Source organism: Coenobita brevimanus, chromosome 22, assembly GCF_032717465.1.
Source record: "Coenobita brevimanus isolate Jiangsu-jjx chromosome 22, ASM3271746v2, whole genome shotgun sequence".
In the NCBI taxonomy this organism is placed as follows: domain Eukaryota; kingdom Metazoa; phylum Arthropoda; class Malacostraca; order Decapoda; family Coenobitidae; genus Coenobita; species Coenobita brevimanus.
In genome coordinates this window covers 45,816,545-45,836,412 of record NC_136975.1, presented here as the reverse complement: position 1 = coordinate 45,836,412, position 19,868 = coordinate 45,816,545, and the positions used below count along the sequence as shown (strand labels likewise).

Here is a 19,868-nt window from a genome sequence, read left to right as displayed (position 1 = left end):
GGAATACAACACAAAAGACATCACCAGCTTCAAGAGGTTAACATGACATATGGCCATGGACAAATATGTTGTATGGGTCACAACAGGTATAATAATTATCATCGTTGATGAAACACACATCCTCACAATAAGTTTTGATAACATGAAAATATATGCATGAAAATACATTACAACATCCACACACTCACACTCACATACGCAAACAAAATGTCTACACCTCATACCTGACTACTTCGCCTCTAAATTTCCTGTAGGTAAATTAAAATCAACACCAAAAAAGTGGTAACATTCCCAGTTATGCATAAAAATAATCCTTTGGGAGTAACATAGCACTGATGAGAAAAACAGATTTACATAACATTCAATAATAGTCACAATTCTCATATTACAGAAAATAAATTACAGTAATAAAGTACTGAGAATGTGTATGCTTTCTGCATGTTACTTATACACAAAATTTTCAGTGGATGGCAAACCCAGAAAATGGCAACAGTTACCTGCACATTATCTTCATATTTTAGGTGCTTTGTGCAATAACTCTTCATGGGTCCAAACTTTATCATGCATTCATGACATACAGCATTTGTAAACTTATATACATGAATAGATATGGACTCAGTCACAGCTGCTACACTTTCGGCAATGCTAATAAACTAAAAAGAAATTTAAGTGGATTAACATGGCTGAATTGGTTAAATCACTATCAAAGATGAGGTGAAGTGGCAGAAATTAATCAATATCACAAAGAAAGCAGCTGATGCAACCCTGCTCTCAAAAGCAAAATCCAATTAACTTCTCAACTACGATCACATCTGCATTTAGTTTATCCTTGTAACTACCAGACAATATTATTTTGCTCTCCATCTTCATGTATTTGCTAACAGAAGTGTCTGGCAGTGGCAAGTAAACATAAAACAGGATGATAACACTTCCATGCTTTAAAAAAAAAAAAAAAAAAAAGATAATTCACATTACACTTCTTAGATGTAAGGGCCTGAGGCTGGGCTATAATAGTCCAGTACATTTAGGGATATCATGCGTACAATGGGAAAAATTTAGGGAAGCTTAAGTTCTCACCATCTGGCTCGGAGCTGGGAAGACAGTTCTCAAAGGCTTGTCCGATGCCTACATTTAGCAGCGTGTGGGAAAACTACAGTTATGCTCTTCTATCAAGCAAGCAGTACAATCTTAATAGATGGCATTACCACACCTTCCAATTACATCTCAATGAAAATGTACAATCTTCCAAAACACACCGTATATAGTACAACTGTCTTACAATTAAAAACACCAAGCATTCCTTAAAAGTGCTGCAGTATGTGATGCAGCATAAGAAAACCTACTCTTGTATACCTTCTTCTGTAACCCCTCTGAACATTTAGTGGTTTTATTAGAAGGATGTTATCCATAATGAATATGTTTGGAGACAAGGCAAAAACAAATACAGTACAAGGGAATTTATTTACTTAGTTCCGTCAAGTATTTATTTTTTAAAATTAAGATGAAAATAACTGCCTCCCCAAAATGTATAAACTTATCATGTTAAAAACTCTGAGGTATGTGATTTTTTTTTTTTTTTTTTTTTTTTTTTTTTAAGGAACAGTACTGACTGTCATGTTGCAGGCAAATTTTGACCAACGTGGAAACAATGATTCACCATAATCACTGTATGACTTTATCTTGAGTACATTTCAGGTTAACACAACAATACACAACTTTTGTCACTTAATATTTTGAAGGTAGCCTTCAAAAGAAAGGTCACAGCAGTTGCTAAATATTTTCATGTTTTCAATTCTTGTAATACTGATGCACTGAAACAAATCCCTAAAGATGGCATCTAGTTAACTGACTGGAAAATTTCAATGTCTGAAATTAGCAGGGTTGATATCCAAGAACCCTTATGTTTACAGGTCTGTGAAAGGTGAATCTGTATTTTAACTACATTTGAGAAAATACAGACATCTTTATGAATACCAACACTCTCTTGGCTATGCAATGGTTCTGTTCTGGAAGGATCTGAGAGTCAAAATTTGAAAAAGCTGGGTTAAACCCTTCAATAAGTATCTGCAACAAATGAATACACATAAGCACTATTCAGTATACACTGTAATAAAAAACAAACATACTTTAATAACAAATATATACTGTACACATTAACAATAAAAACATAACATACAGATCATAGTACAAGATCTTTCTCTAAGACTGAATTTCTGAAAGCCAAGATCTCCGTAACCTGGGGAGTATCTGTAAAGCTATTTTATAATTTGTTGATGTTGCCACAGACTCTGTTGAACATGAATCAAGTGGACTGCAGGCTGAAGTCTTCAGTCCCCCACTGTCATCCTCCTTCTGAAGGATAGTGAGGCAGCTGAAGGACAATTGTTTACCCAAGCAGTGGAGAAAACATCCCTCTCCAGGATAATTTAAAATTAAACAGTGATACAATAACCTTGTCACTATCTGCTTTACCTTCAATGGGGCTGACGATGGCATCCGGTGAGGTGGGGTTGACGGCAGTGGCAGGGCTGATCTCCCCGTTGACCACTGTCACGGCCCCAGCGATGATAGCATCAATCAACTCATCACTCACCGCTTCATGTCCCACATACACCAGGTTCTTATCTGTCACATAGCTGTCATTGCCATTGTTTGCCATCATTCCCCCATTGGTGAGTAAGGCCAGGGAGGGTGGGGGTGCAGCCATGGGGGGAGGGGGAGCCGGACTGGGCCTCTCCTCTGCCTCCCTCTCAATGTCACAAGTTCTGGACACAGCTCCAGCTGAATGAGGTTCCACATACTGAGCTTCCTGAGCATGAAATATAAGAGCTGATGGGAGGTTCCTACAGTAAAATTAATCTATCTAACCATCATCCAATCCTTCTCTGCACAATCATGAGTGTACACGCCCTGAACTAGACTATGCAGTCCTGCCAAATGCAGCTCACCCCTGTGTGGCATTATGTGGCCAATGAAACCCAAACAACCTGGAATATAAGCTCCTATGGGCTACATACAACTAAGGTACCTTAAACCCACTACAAACATTCAATACTGAAGAAAAATGAGGGGGAAAAAAAAGAAAAGGGGGGGGAGGGGGTACAAAGCTGGGCCATCACAGTCCAAATCATTTAACAGTAGGAGACAAACCTACAACATCTGTAATATATGACTAGTATTGTGTTCATAACACCACTGTAAACTTTCAAATTTACTGAAAAACATCATGCTTCTTTTGCCAACTGACTTCACTGATATTCAAGCCCTCGTTTTAAGTCATCTCTCTATCTATCTATCTATCTATTGTCAGACGCCTCAATCCCGTTTGGGGTGGCCACAATCGAACTGCCTCCAAGTCGCCCTGTCCCCTGCCATTTCACTGCCCTGCTCCCAACTCACACCCCCCTCTCTCATATACCTCTCCACCCCATCCCTCCATCTCATCCACGGTCCCCCTCCCGATCAAAAACACTCTCTCATTCCTTCCAAACTTTTCCATGCACACTTCCACATTTGTCCAGAACTCTTCTCTCACTCTGCTTGCACGATCTTGCGTTGGCGCATACACACACACACACAATCGCCCACATTTGTATTCTAACTTTCAATCTTACCCACACAATCCTTGACCCAACTGATCCATACTCTCTTATGCTCTTCTTCCATCTTTTACTCACAACTATACATACTCCTTTTGCTTTCTCATTCCCACCTACTCCTGCACATATACCCCATCCATACTCCCATTCTCTCACACTCTCACCTCTCCATTTTGTTTCAGTTATTCCGCATATATCAACTTTTGCACCCTCAAGCACCTGGACAATCTCTCTCTCTTTCACCTCATCATTCGCTCCCCTTACATTCCAAGTTCCGATAACCATGTCCTTTGTCCGGTCCTTGGTCATCATCTTTTGGTCAGTCCTTGTCCGAGGCTTATTGTTTGTCTTTTTAGTTAGTTGTTTTCCGGGGAGGGGCACTAACCCTCCACCAACCCTTTTAGTCGCCTTTTACGACAAGCAGGGATACTGGGGAAGTATTCTTGAAAAAAAAACCCTGCCCCCAGGGGTAGTCATCTCCCATGATGTGCATTTTTGTTATGAGGTCTACCGTATTGAAAGTTTCATAATAAATGCCTATTAACTTTACACGCTGTTTCCTGTAAACATGATGTACCAGTTTCTCCAGATTTATAGTACCAACTGTAACGAAAACGTTACGATAGATTATATCAATGACTTACAAGCATACATGCATAAGTATAACAAACCTGTATTGGAGCTGAAATCGCTGTGTTTTCATTCGCTATGTCCTCAAATACAGGAATGTTTTCTTTATTATTGCACTGTGTGTCTTTGCTCTCCACCTGTGCCCCCTCTGCATCCTGTATCAAATGGGAAATCATCATCATCACATCAGTATAACCCTATTCCCCAACAAAACATAAATGGAGTGGGTATGATCCAAAAATGTGAGCAGTGAAGCATAAATATAAAACTATCAAGCCAATGTGCAGTATAGGTGGACACATAACCAGTCACTCAAAATTCAAGATGAATGTTAACTGCAAGGTGGGACCAGAATTTCAAAGGCTTGAATGAAATGTGAATGATTTTGCAGCCCATTCCAGAGGGTATAAAGTTTGATAGTCCTCTGGCTTTTGTGTTTTCTCTCTGCTGCTGAACTTTTCCTCATCTCATCATCTTATCTCTGTGTCTGCCCTTCTCTCTTCCTATTTCTCTCTTTCCTTCCTGTCTCTTTTTATTGTTCTTCTTTATACTCAAGGTGGCTCTACACTAAGTGGTTTCCTGTAACCCAGGAAACTATTTACAGTCCTGGATGTTAACCATATAAACAATTTTTTGGGTGAAGTGGAGCCTGCTATAGTGACCCTGTTCAGTGGGTGGAGATGCAAATGTGGCTTCCATCCATGAACCAAACCTCTACACTATGCCCCACTCTTTATTATGTTTAGGCGCTGTCAGCCACATGGGAACACTGGTTCACTGTACAGGGCAACCCTTCCAGGGCAGCTGCCTATCTGCAGCTAATGGGTCTGCTTGGTCAGACATACTGAGGTAACAACCACCACCTCACCTCATCCTTTAAATGTATCTCCCTACATCAACATATCATACTGTGAGCCACCCTCTCTCTCAGCAACCATCACTTTGCTATTATCTATACTCACTTTCAAACCATGCCACTCATGGCCATATACAAAACTCTGAACTGAACTGCAAAGATCCCAGTCACTCTAAGTAATCAGCTCTGGATCACCATCAATTCCACTTCATTTTTCCCAACTCTAGTTTTTAACTTGTTCACTAAATAATGAATAACCATGGGGACACCACACTACCAATACTGAACCACTTGTTCTAATGTCCATCTACTTATACAGTACTTCACTACCATCATAAACTCTTTGCAGCAATCAACACTTTTCCTTCCACATTAAAGGCATTAGCAGACCAATGTTTCTATTATAGGACTGCTTGGTAATCTTAGTAACTGAAAGGCAAACAAGCTAGTGGCAGCATAGGTTGCCAAGTTCTACATTACACTACAGTACGTAAGCACTCACCTGACATGCCTGCATCAGACTCATGTCAAAGTGTCCCCCAAAGCGGAACACAACCTCCTCATAGGTTTTAAGCAGCTGAGCCTTCATGAGTGAGCACAACTGAGCACACATGTGGGATGTTCGAATCTCCTCTGTCACACCACTGCCCTCACATGATACCTGAAAAACAGTCAATTAACCCTTTCCATGCTGTTGATGGTGCTGAAGAGAGGTGCATTTATGCAGCGATACTAACATAACTAGGTTGTGCAACTGCCTGGTTATACAAACATCCTTCAACTACTTCCTTATCCCTTGAAAGGTGGATGGTGGACTGCAGGTGAAGATCAGCTTATGTTTGCAGCCCACTAGGCTCACACTTCAGATGAACCTGGGGTTACAACTACAAGTGATCCCAGTTTTACGATCAGTTGACCTACGATTTTTCAACTTTATGATGGTAGAAACTGCACTTCGAATTTTGAATTTTGATCTTTTCCTGGGCTAGCAATATGCAGTATGATACTCTCTCATGATGCTGGGAAGCGGCAGGAAGCCTCAACTCCCAGTCTGCCCCATGATCGCTGGTGAAAACAACTGATACTCTACAGTGTTGTGTGTTGCCAGCGTTTATTTTTAAACCTTCCTGTATCTACGTTGTGTTTTGTGCATCCATCATGTCTATGAAATGCCCATCTGTCTCTTCTGCTACTGGTGAGAAGAGGAAGACAATTACTCTTGAGATGAAACTCAAGCCAACTGCCCAGCATGAAGGCGGCATGCCGGTGATGGTCATCACACAAAACTTGGACTTTTGCAATCAACAATCTCAATACAGTGAAGTATTTAGTAAATTACATGAGATATTCAACACTTTATTATAAAATAGTCTTTGTGTTAATGATTCTTCCCAACTGTAGGTTAATGTAAGTGTTCTACGCATGTTTAAGGTAGGCTTGGCTAGGCTAGATTGGTTAGGTGTATTAAATGCATTTTCAACTTACAACAAATTCCACTTATGATCAATTTATCGGAATGTAACCCGATCGTAAATCAGGGGCCACCTGTACTACTACTGTTGTTGGTAGACTCAAGCCAACAGCAAACTATTTTCTCCATCCAAATCCTAACAGTGACTTGCTTAAAAATTATCTACAGTAACTCTTTTGCTACTGGCACTGCACGTAATAATTTATTTAGGATAACACCAAATGATGTGGTTTAGCTGAGAATAATCAAAGTAGTCAAAGGGTTAATGTAACTACAATAAATGCATCAGTTCAATAATTCCATGCATGTGGTAGGGAAGGTATATGGAAGAATTATTACATAGAAAGTAAGAGAGATATCAGAAGTCCTTGTGAGTGATGAACAGGGTGGCTTTAGGAGTGGCAGAGGATGTGTGGACCAAATATTTGAAGTGACACATATAGTACAGAAGGCTTGTGAGAAGGACCATAATGTGTTTATGGCATTCATGGATCTGGAAAAAGCATATGACAAAGTGGACAGAGAAGGATTGTGGAAAGTTTTGCACATGTACGGTGTAGAGGGTAAGCTGCTAGGTGCCATCAAGAGTTATGATGGTAGTGAAGCATGTGTCAGGGTTAATGGGCATCTAAGTGAATGGTTCACAATCAGTGTAGGCGTGTGACAAGGTTGTGTGATGTCCCCATGGTTGTTCAATGTATATATGGATGGAGTGATGAGAGAAGTGAAAACATGAGTAATGGAGAAAGAGATGGCATTGGTAATGAATGGCGACGGAATATCTCAAATTTGTTGTATGCTGATGATGCAGTACTGCTTGCACATACCGGACAAGAACTTGGTAGGCTAGTGCAGAGTTTTGCTGATGTCTGTAAGCGTCGTTCCTTGAGAGTAAATGTAGAAAAGAGTAAAGTGATGGTTACTGAGAGAGAAGGTGACTCCCAGTGCAATGTAACAGTGAATGGAGAGAGACTAGAATTGGTGAGAGAGTTCAAATATCTGGGTACAGTGATAGAAAAGAGAGGAAAATGTGCAAAAGAAATTGAAAGTAGAGTGACACAAGGAAGAAAAGTAGCTGGTGCAATGAAGGCCTTGATAAGAAACAGAGGCTTGACTGTTGCAGCTGCATGAGGCTTACATGAAGGAGTGTTAGTGCCAACTTTAACATATGGATATGAGACTATGGTGTGGCATGAAAATGAAAAGTCAAGAGTAAGTGCTGTGGAGATGGGACTGCTGAAGAATGTATGTGGAGTACAGAAGGTGGATAGGATACGAAATAATGTGATTCATGAACGATGCGGAGTGAGGAAGTCGGTGGACACCAGAATTGAAGAGAGTGTACTGAGATGGTATGGTCATGTGGAGGGAATGGATAACAACAGAGTGGTGAAGAAGATATATCTGAGCGAATTCGAAGGAGGGAGGAGGCAAGGTAGGCCAAGGAGAAGGTGGAGAGATATGGTGGATGAATGTGTGAGGAAGAGAGGTTTGGAAGTCGGTGAGGCTAGGGAACTGACAGGGGATCGAGCTGGCTGGATGAATTTTGTGAGGAGAAGTGCATGATCAGGGATTTTTTCACCCCTTTTGAACATGGCAGCATCTGGACTGACTCTGTCGGATACGACTACGTGAAGCTACAGAACGTGGTGAATGTTTTTGGCGTATCTGATAGAGCCAGGATTCCGGGGGCTTGAATGATGAGTGAATGGAAGCGTGGCCCATTGGACTGGGCAATTCTGGGCTGTCTGGACATTGCTACTCCTCACCCTGCCCTTGGGTGGGAAAGGAGGTCTGGATGATGATGATGATGATGATAATGAATTATCTGTTTCTTTTCATTCTGGTTTCCTGATATTGCAGCTATTCATTATTTTGTACTTGAATATAACACAACACTGTCTGTTTTAAGTATTTTCATTTTGTGAGATTTAGAAATGTTTATGGGGAAAAAAAAAAGAAAAAAAAAAAAAGCATAACATTATGTCAACTAAGGGGGTTAGGAAAAAAAAAATATATATATAGTAATAGTCTCTTGATAACAAAATACTGTCTTACTTTATGACACTATTCCATTATTATGGGCATTCACATTTTTTTCCTGCTTACTGGTTTATTTAGGAACACAATACTGAGAAGGTAATGTAGTGCAATATAGACCACGAGAGTTCAAACCCCAAAATATTTCACACACTGAAAGGAAGCGCTCACCTTGAGGTCATTGCAGCTCTTGGAATCCTTGAGGCGTGAATCAGCGTGGGACTTATCATGAAGTGTCATGTCTGTCTCACTCATCCTCTTGTGCCGCAGCTCACCTCCCCTCCCTCGCCCACCTCCTTCAACGAACTTTTCAGACCTGCTGGCTTTGCTGCAAATTAGTTAAAAGAAATTAATTTTCATCACAATTAACCATTTCCATCCACAGATGACATGCTGCTTTTAATTTTCCTCTCTACTGACAATTTCATTCATCTTGGGGATGACTTTTCTAAATGGATGGATTCAATATTGCCCTGACTAACCCTTGTGCGACTGGACCTGAGTAAAATAACAGTAAAATTGTCTGGTGATAGCTTAAGCGAAATGAAAATTACTGTGAATGATTGGAATAAAGGGTCTGAATATGCAAACAGAAGCTCCTACCTAACCAGTCTCAGAACTCTTGCTCCACAATGATTATGACAGCTTCTATTATATTCCGGCAAATGCCAGATCTATTCAGCATAGGTGAGACCTCTCAGACTGAGTGTGTTAAACCATTTCTGGGAGGTTAGTCATTCACACAAGTTTCCTGGCCTGGGATAGAAAACATCATGTCAGCTAAGTGACTCAAGTATATGTTGACAAGGTGGCAAGACCACAAGTTTCCCACAGATATATTTCAGCACATACTCTCACTGGCTGACAACATCCGAATAAAACACAATCTAGATATACTATCTTATGTGAAGAGAGAATGTACTGTGCTGTTCTGTGCTTTATAAATTATACAAAAAAACTAAAAATAACTTATAAAAGCTAATTATAATAATATACCGCAATTCTAGGAAGAGGGTATCAATACATTCCTCTGCGGCCCATTTCTATTTTACATGAGATTCAAAGCAACAAACAAATAAATGTCTATGCTCTAAGGAATTGAGCGTAGTCAAAATCCCAAATACCTGTACAGTACTGTACATAATTCTGCAATGTTGAATTTCCATTACAGGTATCAAAGGACACTTATAATGTGAGATTCTGCCAGCAAAACAATAACACTATGCGATCTTGTGGAGGCTGAACAGAAAACAATAACTGGTATCTCCATAACATCCCCTTCAGGTGTAGGGGCCTGAGGCTAGGGTACTGCAGTCAAGAACATTTACAAGTACAAAACAAACGTACACCCCTGGTTATCATCATATAAAAATAAAATGAAATTGCAGGCAGTTCTGGAAGATCTCAACTTATGCATGTAAGGCAAAACCATCACACTGACTGGTGAATTTTTAACCATCCAGTCACCAGATGCAAAACTCAAGGCTTACCTCTGAGACATGCTGAGGTTGGCCAAATTCTCTGAGAGTGTTGTGGAGGTGCTGAGAATTGCATCCTTTGAGGTAAGAATATCAGACTCTAGCGACTCTTTGCCACCCTTGTTACTGTTATCCTTATTGTTCTTATTGCTCTTCTGGTCCACTAGCGTCTCATCTATATTTTCACTCTTCTCTCCATTTACCTCCATGTTATCTTCCTCACAACCATTATTAAGATCTGTTTTATCTCCCTTGCTAGAGTTGAGCTCTACAGTGTTAGAGCCCAATGCCTCCGCCTCTGTTGTGGTTGAGAAAAGGCGGTGGATCTGCTCAGTCATGCGCTGAGTAGTTGATGCTCGACCTCGCTCACGTACTTTCTCTATCAGACCTTGAAAATTGCTCTCGTGGAAAAAACTTGTACCCATCAACTTGTCCATTGACCTGTGGTAATTAAAAATGAATTAGAAAATAATGTAAGACTACTGAGGAAAAGGGTACAGCAACATGCACATCACCACCATAAAATTCATTAGCTAACATCATCCATACCTCTTCTCCTGTCTAATGATGGGATGAGGTAGGATTTTAAAAACTCACTGAAGCAGAAACTAACCAAAAGACTGCCCAACTGAATGGGCCACACTCTCATTCACTCACCACTGAAGCCCCATAATCCTGAACTAAAGGCTTGAAGTTAGCAAATATCCTGCCAACCCACCTGCATTCTTTGTAGCAGTCCAGTAATTGCTTCATGACGGCAGTGGTCTGGAGTGCTGGATTTTGGGTGAAGATTTCCTCCAGGCGACTCATGGCAATGCGAGCCTTCTCAATATTGGCTACTAATCGTGTCTTCAGCAGTCCCTCGCTCTCACTCTCACTTTCCCTGCAATTATGAAGAAATCTGTTACTTGGGATCTTTTACATTACCCCTTCAATCCAATGACTCATTTTTTTTGTCCTTGTTATCTCCAGGTGATCTTTTCAGCTAAGGAGAGATCTTTCAAACTGGAGGAACATACAGCCTTCATTAACTCTTCTACTGTACTTCTAAAGTGTTCTAAACCAAGAAAAATAAGCCTGTTGCATCAAGAAAAAATAATAACAAACTTGGATCAAAGGCATTAATAACAGGTAGTTTCAGGATTTGAAGGGGATGTGTGGATTAGTTGCCCACGGCAAGACATTTCACAGCGAAAGCATACAACAGAGGTAGTTATTCATTATATTTTACTTTATCTACTTATTTTGTGCAGGGGAACATGAGAAAATACATGGAAATGCAGGTAATTGTGAGGAATGGCCAAGAAAAAGGGTAAAAATTCTATCTACTAAAACAAATCCTTACTCAGCAATAATGGAGTGTTCGCTTTCAGTCTCCCAAGATTCATCAGAGGCGGTGTCATCCCAGAGTTCACCATCATCTGAGTCATACTCTCCCACCTTGTATAAGTCTTGAGGGTAGCATACTGACTTCTGCCCATCCACCCACCAGACACTCACCTAAAATAAAGCAAGGGTTTGGTAAAGTTTAATTTACAATGTTGCTACTATCATTATTATAATCATGCTAAGCATATTTCCCACTAAAAATAAGATGAGAAGGAATGGTAAGTCCATCCGTCCATCTTGCTGCGGAAAAGTTTGGCAAAGAAAGAACAGCCATCATCATTATCGTCCTGACTCTACCTTCCATTAAAATGTGAACTTGTAAGAAGATAACTTATATATCATTACTACTTTATCCCTCAATCCCACCTAAAAGATGTGGTACAAACAATCAACTAAATGAGTACTACTAACTAAAATCCTTACCTCACCACTGGGGAAATTATCAAGGACCTGTCCCGTGAAGCATTTCTGATTCTCCTCAAAATTTGCAACCCTAATGACAACAGAGCCTGGGCGATACCGGAAGTCTGGGTGGTCACGCAGGTCATACACACTCATCTCTTGCTCTGTCAGTAGCTGGGGTCTGCAGTATTGATTATTATTATTATTATTATCATTATTATTATTATTATTATTATTATCAGAATCTGATCTATGCAGAGGATGTGTTGCTTATCAATGGAAAACAGCCTTGCAAGTTAATACAGTTTTTTTACTTTCTTTTTTCTTGTTTTCTTTTTTACATAAGTGATGACTGTTGAGAGACAAGGTACCTCTTAGTGTGATGTGCCGGTTAAGAGAAAGAGAGGTAGCTCTCACTATAACAAGAGGAAAGAAGTAATGTGCAAATCAAGTGGAAAGCTGAGTGGGACGGGAAAGAAAGGTGGCTGGTGCTATGGAAGCCTCGATATGAAGTGTAGGGCTGAGTACAGAGGCTGCACAAGAACTGGATGAAGGTGTACTATTGTCCATATGAACTAATGGACTGAAGTCTTTGTCATGGCATTAGTTTGAAATGAAAAGTGGCAGCAGTGGAAATGGGACTGTTAGAGAATGTGTGGGGGCTGCACAGACTGGATACAACTGAGAAACACTAAGAATTATGAAAGATGTGAAGCAAGGAGGGAATAAGCCTTTACTTTGGGTCACTGCCAGCTGTGTAGGTGCGGAACCACTTCACGATGGAGGTCCTGCCAGCATGGTCAACCCTCTGGACAACCCCATACTCGTGAGGATCGAGGGACTCGCGCTGCTCCACCACAAAGTCACCAGGGAAGAACTCTTGGTCGTCTAAATGGTGGATTGGGTACAGCACAGTTGACAGGATTGACTGCTCTAGTGTACCATCCTGTGGAAAGTTGGGTGTTGGTGCTGTATTCTGAGTGGCATTGGAGGATTTTATGACACCTCTTCCTTAATGATTTATTTGCATACATCTTAACATTTTCTTGTGTTATTCATATTGTTTTAGTGACAAAGTTTGCGTAACTAACATAAGGGAGGTTACTGAGGTGTAATGTGCACAACAAATTAATGAGGAACAGGTGTTAAGAAACCTCCAAACCATCTTGCAATAATATTACATAATAAGACTGCCTAGGGAGCAATCAACACATTCTCGCTTGCCTGGTTATAAATCTCTTAGATGACAATTATGTTGATGAATTAATAATAATGACCTCATTAATAAATGTAGTGGGTTCACTCTCATCTTAAATGTCAGGACCAACTTGCCCAGCCCTGGGCTCCTACGCTCCTCATGGGGCAACACAGGACTGGATGATGGATGGATGGATGGGATTAAAAAAAAAAAAAATTCACTTACCAATCACACGTTCACAATTCTACTATTTACTTCCAGGAACCATCCACTACACCTTAAAATTAAAAAATAATGCAAAATTACAAATTCTCCAGCACCACACCTGCCAGACAACATCTGCCTTAGAAGTAGTCATGAGAGTCTCCACCACCAGCTGATCCCCAGCCTTGATGGTTGCAGCCTCGCCAGTCTGCTTGCGCTTGGCTCTCTTCAGTTTGCGTTTCTTCATCATTTTGGTCATTAGTGCTGGACCTTTCTTGTTTCGCTTCCCTTGTGAGACCAAGCACAGCAATTATTAACCCATTCAGACCCATGGATTTATTTTTATTTTTATTACCTTTTTTTTAAACAAAAGATCACCTAGTTTACTTTTTTTGACTACCAGGTAGCTAAAGAACTGGCTGTCCACTTACCAACAGAACCAGTAGAGGCACCACTGCTGACAGAGGCTGTGTCGGAGCCGTCATCGGTGTCCACATCAATATAGCCATCACTGTCCATGGTCATAGTGAGGTCCTCCTTGCCATATGCATCCACTAAGGCCGTTGCTCCGCCCTCTGCCCCTGCCACTTCACTAGTAATATCTGACTCACCCTCTGACAACAGGAAAACAGGTACCTCAATATTCCACCCATCACCCAATCATTCACTATATTGAGTTAACCTTAATCCCTTCACTATGATGGCATATTGTTCAACTTACACTTGCTACCACCATGAAATTACAATACAGTAATCCCTCCACTATCCGATGTAATAAAGCCAAAGGCATGTCCGGAAAGTGGTCCCATCCGGAAAGTGGGCCCCTGGCTCCTGGACTGGTACTTAAGGATCCTAACCCAGCCTAACTTTGAAAGTCACCTAAATAACTCCCTACCGGACACAACAGCACCTATTTAAGACCCTATTCACACCAATAATGGACATAAAGCATGAAATAAATGAAAAGGAACCAAAGAATGAGGAATTAGAAGTGACTACCTCAGCCAGGGTACTTACAGCAAGTCTGCAGCCGCCTTCTCTAACGCTTTGGCAGTGGCGAAAATGCTCTTGAAGCACATACAGTAATTCTTTGCACTGTGAGTTATAATTGTGTAACACTGCATACTGTTAATTGCACCATGCCAGTTTCAACAGCCAGTTTGCACTCCACAGTTAATCCTTTGCAGTCTAAATTCTAATTTCTTAACACTGCACAACACTGTAAATTCCCGTGTGGTCTAGTGGCGAGGTATTGCAGTTTGTTCATTGTTTATTCACACAAAACGAGCATGTGCACCATCCACTGCGAAAAGCATCTACTCGTGATCACAGTTCTTTTTTTTTTTTTTTTTTTCATGTGTCCGACTCGGCATAGGCTTCACAGCCTGCTATCAAGGTCCAGCAGTCCTCCTACATACCATACACCTCTACATGTCACCACTTCGGCGCTAACACCCACTGTCCATATTGAATACATGCTAGGCCTGTCTCATACAGGACTGGTGTATTGGTATTAGCAGGGGTATTTTTAAGTCATGTGTGGTAGGTGGTGGTGACCATCATCTACTCACTTGATGCAGAGCTGCCCACTTCTTCCTTAGCCTTTATCATTCTATTTCTGTGTCTGCCCTCCTCTCTTCATATTTCTCCCATCTTTCTTGTCACTTCTTATTGCTTTTCTTTCCTTTACAGCTGACTTTACATTGAGTGACAAGCCAAATGGTTTCTTGTAAGCTTAGAAACCATTTACTACGCTGGGTGGTAACCATATAACCAAATCATACGTGCTCCCTACGTGTCAACAAGTGGGTTGGTGGAGGATTAGTGCCCCTCCCCATAAAACAAATAACTCAAAGTCAAATGGCCACCCCTTATGGGATTGTGGCATCTGGCAATAGACAGATAGATAGATAGATTTTTAAGTCATGTTGGCGAGTCTTCTGGTAGATCAGTAAAGCCTGATTTAATGAAATTCAAATCCTTAAACCGTTACCTGCCCCAGCCAGGATTTGAACGTGGGTCCGTTAGGATTGCAAGCCACCTCTCTACCGATTGAGCCACCGCAGTAACTGGTGGTGAGGGAGGAGCTGGGTTGCCAAATCAGAGCTCGGCCACATTACCACACTCCTCAATATTCATTACCAAATATAACGTTTCATTACCGAATTCGTAAAGCTAGCATTTACTCTGCACTAATTATATATACAAGTGGAAATAAATGTAATCATTTTCCTTATAATTAACAGCAAGTTGATTATTTTCATGCTATGTAGGCTAGCAGATTAATCAGAGACAGCATACAATCCACCATCTCCATCCTGTGTATCCTCATACATGTGAAAAACCTGTTTGGTAATGCATTATTCTGATTCATTACCAAATGAATGTTTCATTACCAAATTGGTCCACATTTGGTAATGAAAAATACCAAATGGCAATCCTGACAGGGTAGGGGGGGAGGGGGGAGGAAGGAAAGGGTGAAGGGGCTGTCCTGTAAACAGCAGTTTGGTGCCGCGCGGCAATTTCAATTTACGGGTGAGGAAAAAATCAGATTTTGGGGGGATTTTTGTCTTTTTTTGGCCATTTTTGGGTTCCAAAGGTCCAGGTCCACAATGTCCGGTAAGTGGGGTGTCCGGATAGTACGGGGATTACTGTATTTAGCAGGGCCGTGCAGATAGCACTATTTTGCTTTGCGATTTCACAGACGGCGACAGGATAGAAACGATCTCATACTGACACATGCTGCACGGATTGCAACAGGACATGCTGCACGGATTGCAGCAGGCTGTCATGCAGAGTTGCCAGGGTCGGGACCCTGGTAACCCTGATATTGAGCACATGGCGATTGTAACTTGTTGCAGGAGGCCATCCCATCCCACTGTTGATGTTTTTTTTTTTGTGCTTTCAAGGCCACCTTTACAGTGACTGTGTGCTTAATATACAGCAATGCCTTCTACCTCTGGCATGGTTCCAACTGGAGGGCAAAATGGTGGTGGCGATCAAATACAGAAGGCTGGAGAAAGGAGGAGGTGAAAAAAGGGTAAAAAAAAAAATCCTAGAGAATATATGCATGGAATACCACAAGCAAGACGAGAGCCACTAGTAGGCCATACCAGTACACTCAACATTCAAAAACAGCACTCAGAGCCATTAAAAAGTAGGTTTGATTAACCTTCCTGCATGTTTAATATACAACAGTTTTAATACTGTTGAAATTCTAGTTGATACATGTGGTTAAAGATGGAAAATAGGGGTGTAGCTGAAAAAGTCCCAGACTAATTTGATTTACTTAGGTAAGAAGTTTATCCCATGGATGGCGATTCCACAGATAGTGACATCAGCGCAAGACCAGCAGTGGCGTTATCCGCGCAGCCCTACTGTATTCAGCTAAGGTCATACCTAACAGCCCAAGGTCAAAAGGCATCTCCAAAGCTAGTGCTTGGAAATAGCAAGAATAAGCTAAACTAAAACGATAGGTCAACAGAGTGAGGGAGTTAATCAGGCTGGAAATGGTATAGCTCACACAAATGACATCAGCTTCATCTGGGAGGGGGGGAGGGGGAAGCTAGTCACAAATAAATGCTATGAAAAATATGTGGTCCATGATTTTGTCTTCTGCCACACCACACTGTGATGGGAGCTGCAAAATGACAAAAAATTTGGACCAAGTTAAGGTGAACAACCTATATCCATAAAGTTTATTTGTCAGTTCTCCCAAGTCAGAACAAGTTCATCTACATAAACTTGGCAGAGATTTTTTTGATGCTGGAGAAAAGTACCTTTGTTTGGTGGCAATGACATAGGTGAGTGGCTCAGCTGCCTGGTTATGTAAGCATCCCTCAACTCCCTATCATCTGAAAAGGGGATGGTGGACAACAGGAAGGGTAGGGGGTTACTTCAGTCTGCAGCCTACTGGGTTAACATACAGATGAACCTGAGATTGCAACTACTACTACTACTAGAGATTTTTGTCTTTTGCAGCTTATTTTTCTGTACCTCAGATGCAAATAAAGACAATACTATGGCCCAGCATTCTTTCCACAGTACCGGTATCTCTTTATGCCTAGATCACATTCTAGTGTTAATCTCTTGTTACAGCTCAGCATTCAAAATGGACAGGTGGCAATTTTGGGCCAAGTTCAGAGTGTATATCAAATCAACTGATGTCACCCTTCTTCTTACGGAACCTCCATATCAGGTTGGCAATGGTACAACAGATGTTGTCTATTGACTGGGGGCAAAACCTAGTGTCAAACCAGCTAATTATATTCTAAGAGCTAATGAAAATTGCTGGGAAAAAATAAACTGAAGATTTATAAGATTTGTAGCAATGTGAGATTCTTAGCTTAGACTTTGGCCTTAACACTAGAGGCTGATTTTCCTGCATATGAATGTTAGTTGTGTGGTTAGTTATCATGTTTGTAGCTACAGTTCACTCTCATGGTAGTTCCTCCCAGGGTCAATGGTACTCCTCTATCTATTAAATGAAGTTATAACATTCTGGAACATATCCCTGACTTAAAATGATAACTATCATTAGTAAACTTTATACTAATGCACTTACCTTTTGCTGCACTCGCCTGTGGTTGACTAGCAGCTGACTTATCTGCAAGTGAACAATGTTAAATTATTAATACATATTAGGTAATTCATCACCACTGTTATAACCCTACTTTCTTCTAGTAAATGAACAGGGTGGAAATTTGAAATAGGCAACCATGAAAGTGTGAGAACTATCACAGTGTTCATCTATAATGATTATGAAATATAATATGCAGCAATCCATAATTTCCAAAACATGCACTATTGCCAAAATTAAATGGAACCAATCTTTAACCCTCTAATACATGGATTTTTAAAGCAAAAAAAATAAATTGGTATATGGCTGAATAGAGTCTACTGTAATCCCTTCACAAGATATCCTTTAAAATATCTACATAGTGAACTGTGATAATACTAGCAGTGGAAAGTTAATCAATAGAGTATTTAGCTTCCCAACACCTAGGATTTCTGGCAAGACAAATAAAATTTGGAAACAGTACTGAACAAAGCAGCCCTGAATATCCACAACAGCAATGTGATTTAATAATAAATGACATTCATCACATCCTTCATGTACACTTCCCTTACCTGCTCCATCCTAGTCTATGGTACAATGTTTAACCTGCAACTCTTCATCTACTATAAAGTTTTCCTCTGTAATATATATTAAAAAAACTAAAATCTAGTTCTTTATTATCTCTTCAAAGGTGTAGGGGCCTAAGGCTTGGCTACTAAATTCCAGAATATTTAAGGGCGGGTGACCAGTCTATGTCCCTGGTGGCATTTTATGATTGTAAAATCTCAGCTCCATTTACAGATTCAAACTGATGCATACAGCACCTATTCTTCATTCCAACTGGCAACTAAAATTACTTAACCACCAGGTATCCATGGAGAACTCAACCCCTACAGTACGATGACATTCTCTTCAAAATGTATTCTTCCTTCCTCCATATAATTTCATTCAGCTTAGGGGAGACTTTTTGCAATGAAGGGGCTAATGGATAGTGTTCCTTTCAAAATGAGAAATCTCCCCTAGTTGAACTAAATAATATGAGGGTGGCAAGCAATTACGCAAGAAGACCACTGTACCAAAGGAGTTATTACTAAAATACAGTATTACAAAAATAGTATTTTAAAAAAAATACTTATGCCATATCATTAAAATTTTGCAAAAACAGCAAAAAATGTTACCAAACTATGAAAAACTACAATAACAAAAACAGAGAGACTAAAGTAATCAACAGATGTGCATACCTGCGGCTGCCTCAAGGGTACCCGCTAAAACAGACCGTACTTTTCTCTCTGCAAAGTAATCGACCGGGGGGTAAACAAGCAAAATATAAATACAGCTGCCAAAGAAAATCAAATTACCTGATGTGCCAAATGATATGGTAATAAGGAAATGCAAACTCAAATATAGTATATGACAAGAAATACTCATTACTAAAGTATCTCGATAGCACAGTGCTGTGAACTGTTCAAAAGGAAGAATTACACATACATCTGATACAGTTGTTCATTGGAGAGGTACAGTGAACTCCCTTTCTGATGGAGTAACTGAGTGGATATCATGTTTGTTATTGCCAAAACTCCACTAAAATCATAATTTGTACTACTGTATGTGGTTCGTATTTTTTTATCACCTCCAACTTTAAGTTAAAAGTAGTATACTAATTTATATTTATTCCAAGTACTGAAGAAGCAGAATCCACAGCCAGAATGTTATTAGTGCAATATGAAAAAATATGTACTGTATATATAAAAAAAATAAGTAACACAACACTAACAACTTGGCAGATCAAGTAGATGATAGTCTGACCTTGAAAGATGGCTACTTGTAAACAAAGGCAGTTGAACACCAAGCAGCATTCTAGAAAGTTAGGCACTTTTTTGAAATGCTAAAAGTGTTGTATTGACAAATGAGTCCGCTATAGTGTTCATTGTATCAGAGGTTCACTTCGCTGGAGCAACGGTTTCAGCCTGAATTGGACCTTATTCATAACTGAAGATAGATTATTGTACTGTACCTTGCCCCCAAAACAACTTTTCTATATGT

At 40.3% G+C, this 19,868-nt stretch overlaps 1 protein-coding gene across 1 annotated transcript in view; it reads right to left on the bottom strand.

Annotated features, from left to right (window-relative positions):
- Positions 1 to 19,868, bottom strand: part of LOC145392504 ((E3-independent) E2 ubiquitin-conjugating enzyme UBE2O) — a 55,573-nt gene that overhangs the window by 9,968 nt on the left and 25,737 nt on the right. The window contains exons 7-20 of the mRNA XM_080266894.1: positions 19,055 to 19,114; positions 17,832 to 17,864; positions 13,699 to 13,881; positions 13,389 to 13,555; positions 12,603 to 12,811; positions 11,887 to 12,046; positions 11,420 to 11,574; positions 10,793 to 10,957; positions 10,087 to 10,515; positions 8,768 to 8,924; positions 5,588 to 5,746; positions 4,271 to 4,384; positions 2,473 to 2,809; positions 1,078 to 1,125 (exon numbers count right to left, since the gene is read on the bottom strand). Coding sequence (XP_080123020.1) covers positions 1,078 to 1,125; positions 2,473 to 2,809; positions 4,271 to 4,384; positions 5,588 to 5,746; positions 8,768 to 8,924; positions 10,087 to 10,515; positions 10,793 to 10,957; positions 11,420 to 11,574; positions 11,887 to 12,046; positions 12,603 to 12,811; positions 13,389 to 13,555; positions 13,699 to 13,881; positions 17,832 to 17,864; positions 19,055 to 19,114 — 2,376 coding nt within the window. The remainder of the gene's footprint in view (positions 1 to 1,077; positions 1,126 to 2,472; positions 2,810 to 4,270; positions 4,385 to 5,587; positions 5,747 to 8,767; positions 8,925 to 10,086; positions 10,516 to 10,792; positions 10,958 to 11,419; positions 11,575 to 11,886; positions 12,047 to 12,602; positions 12,812 to 13,388; positions 13,556 to 13,698; positions 13,882 to 17,831; positions 17,865 to 19,054; positions 19,115 to 19,868) is intronic.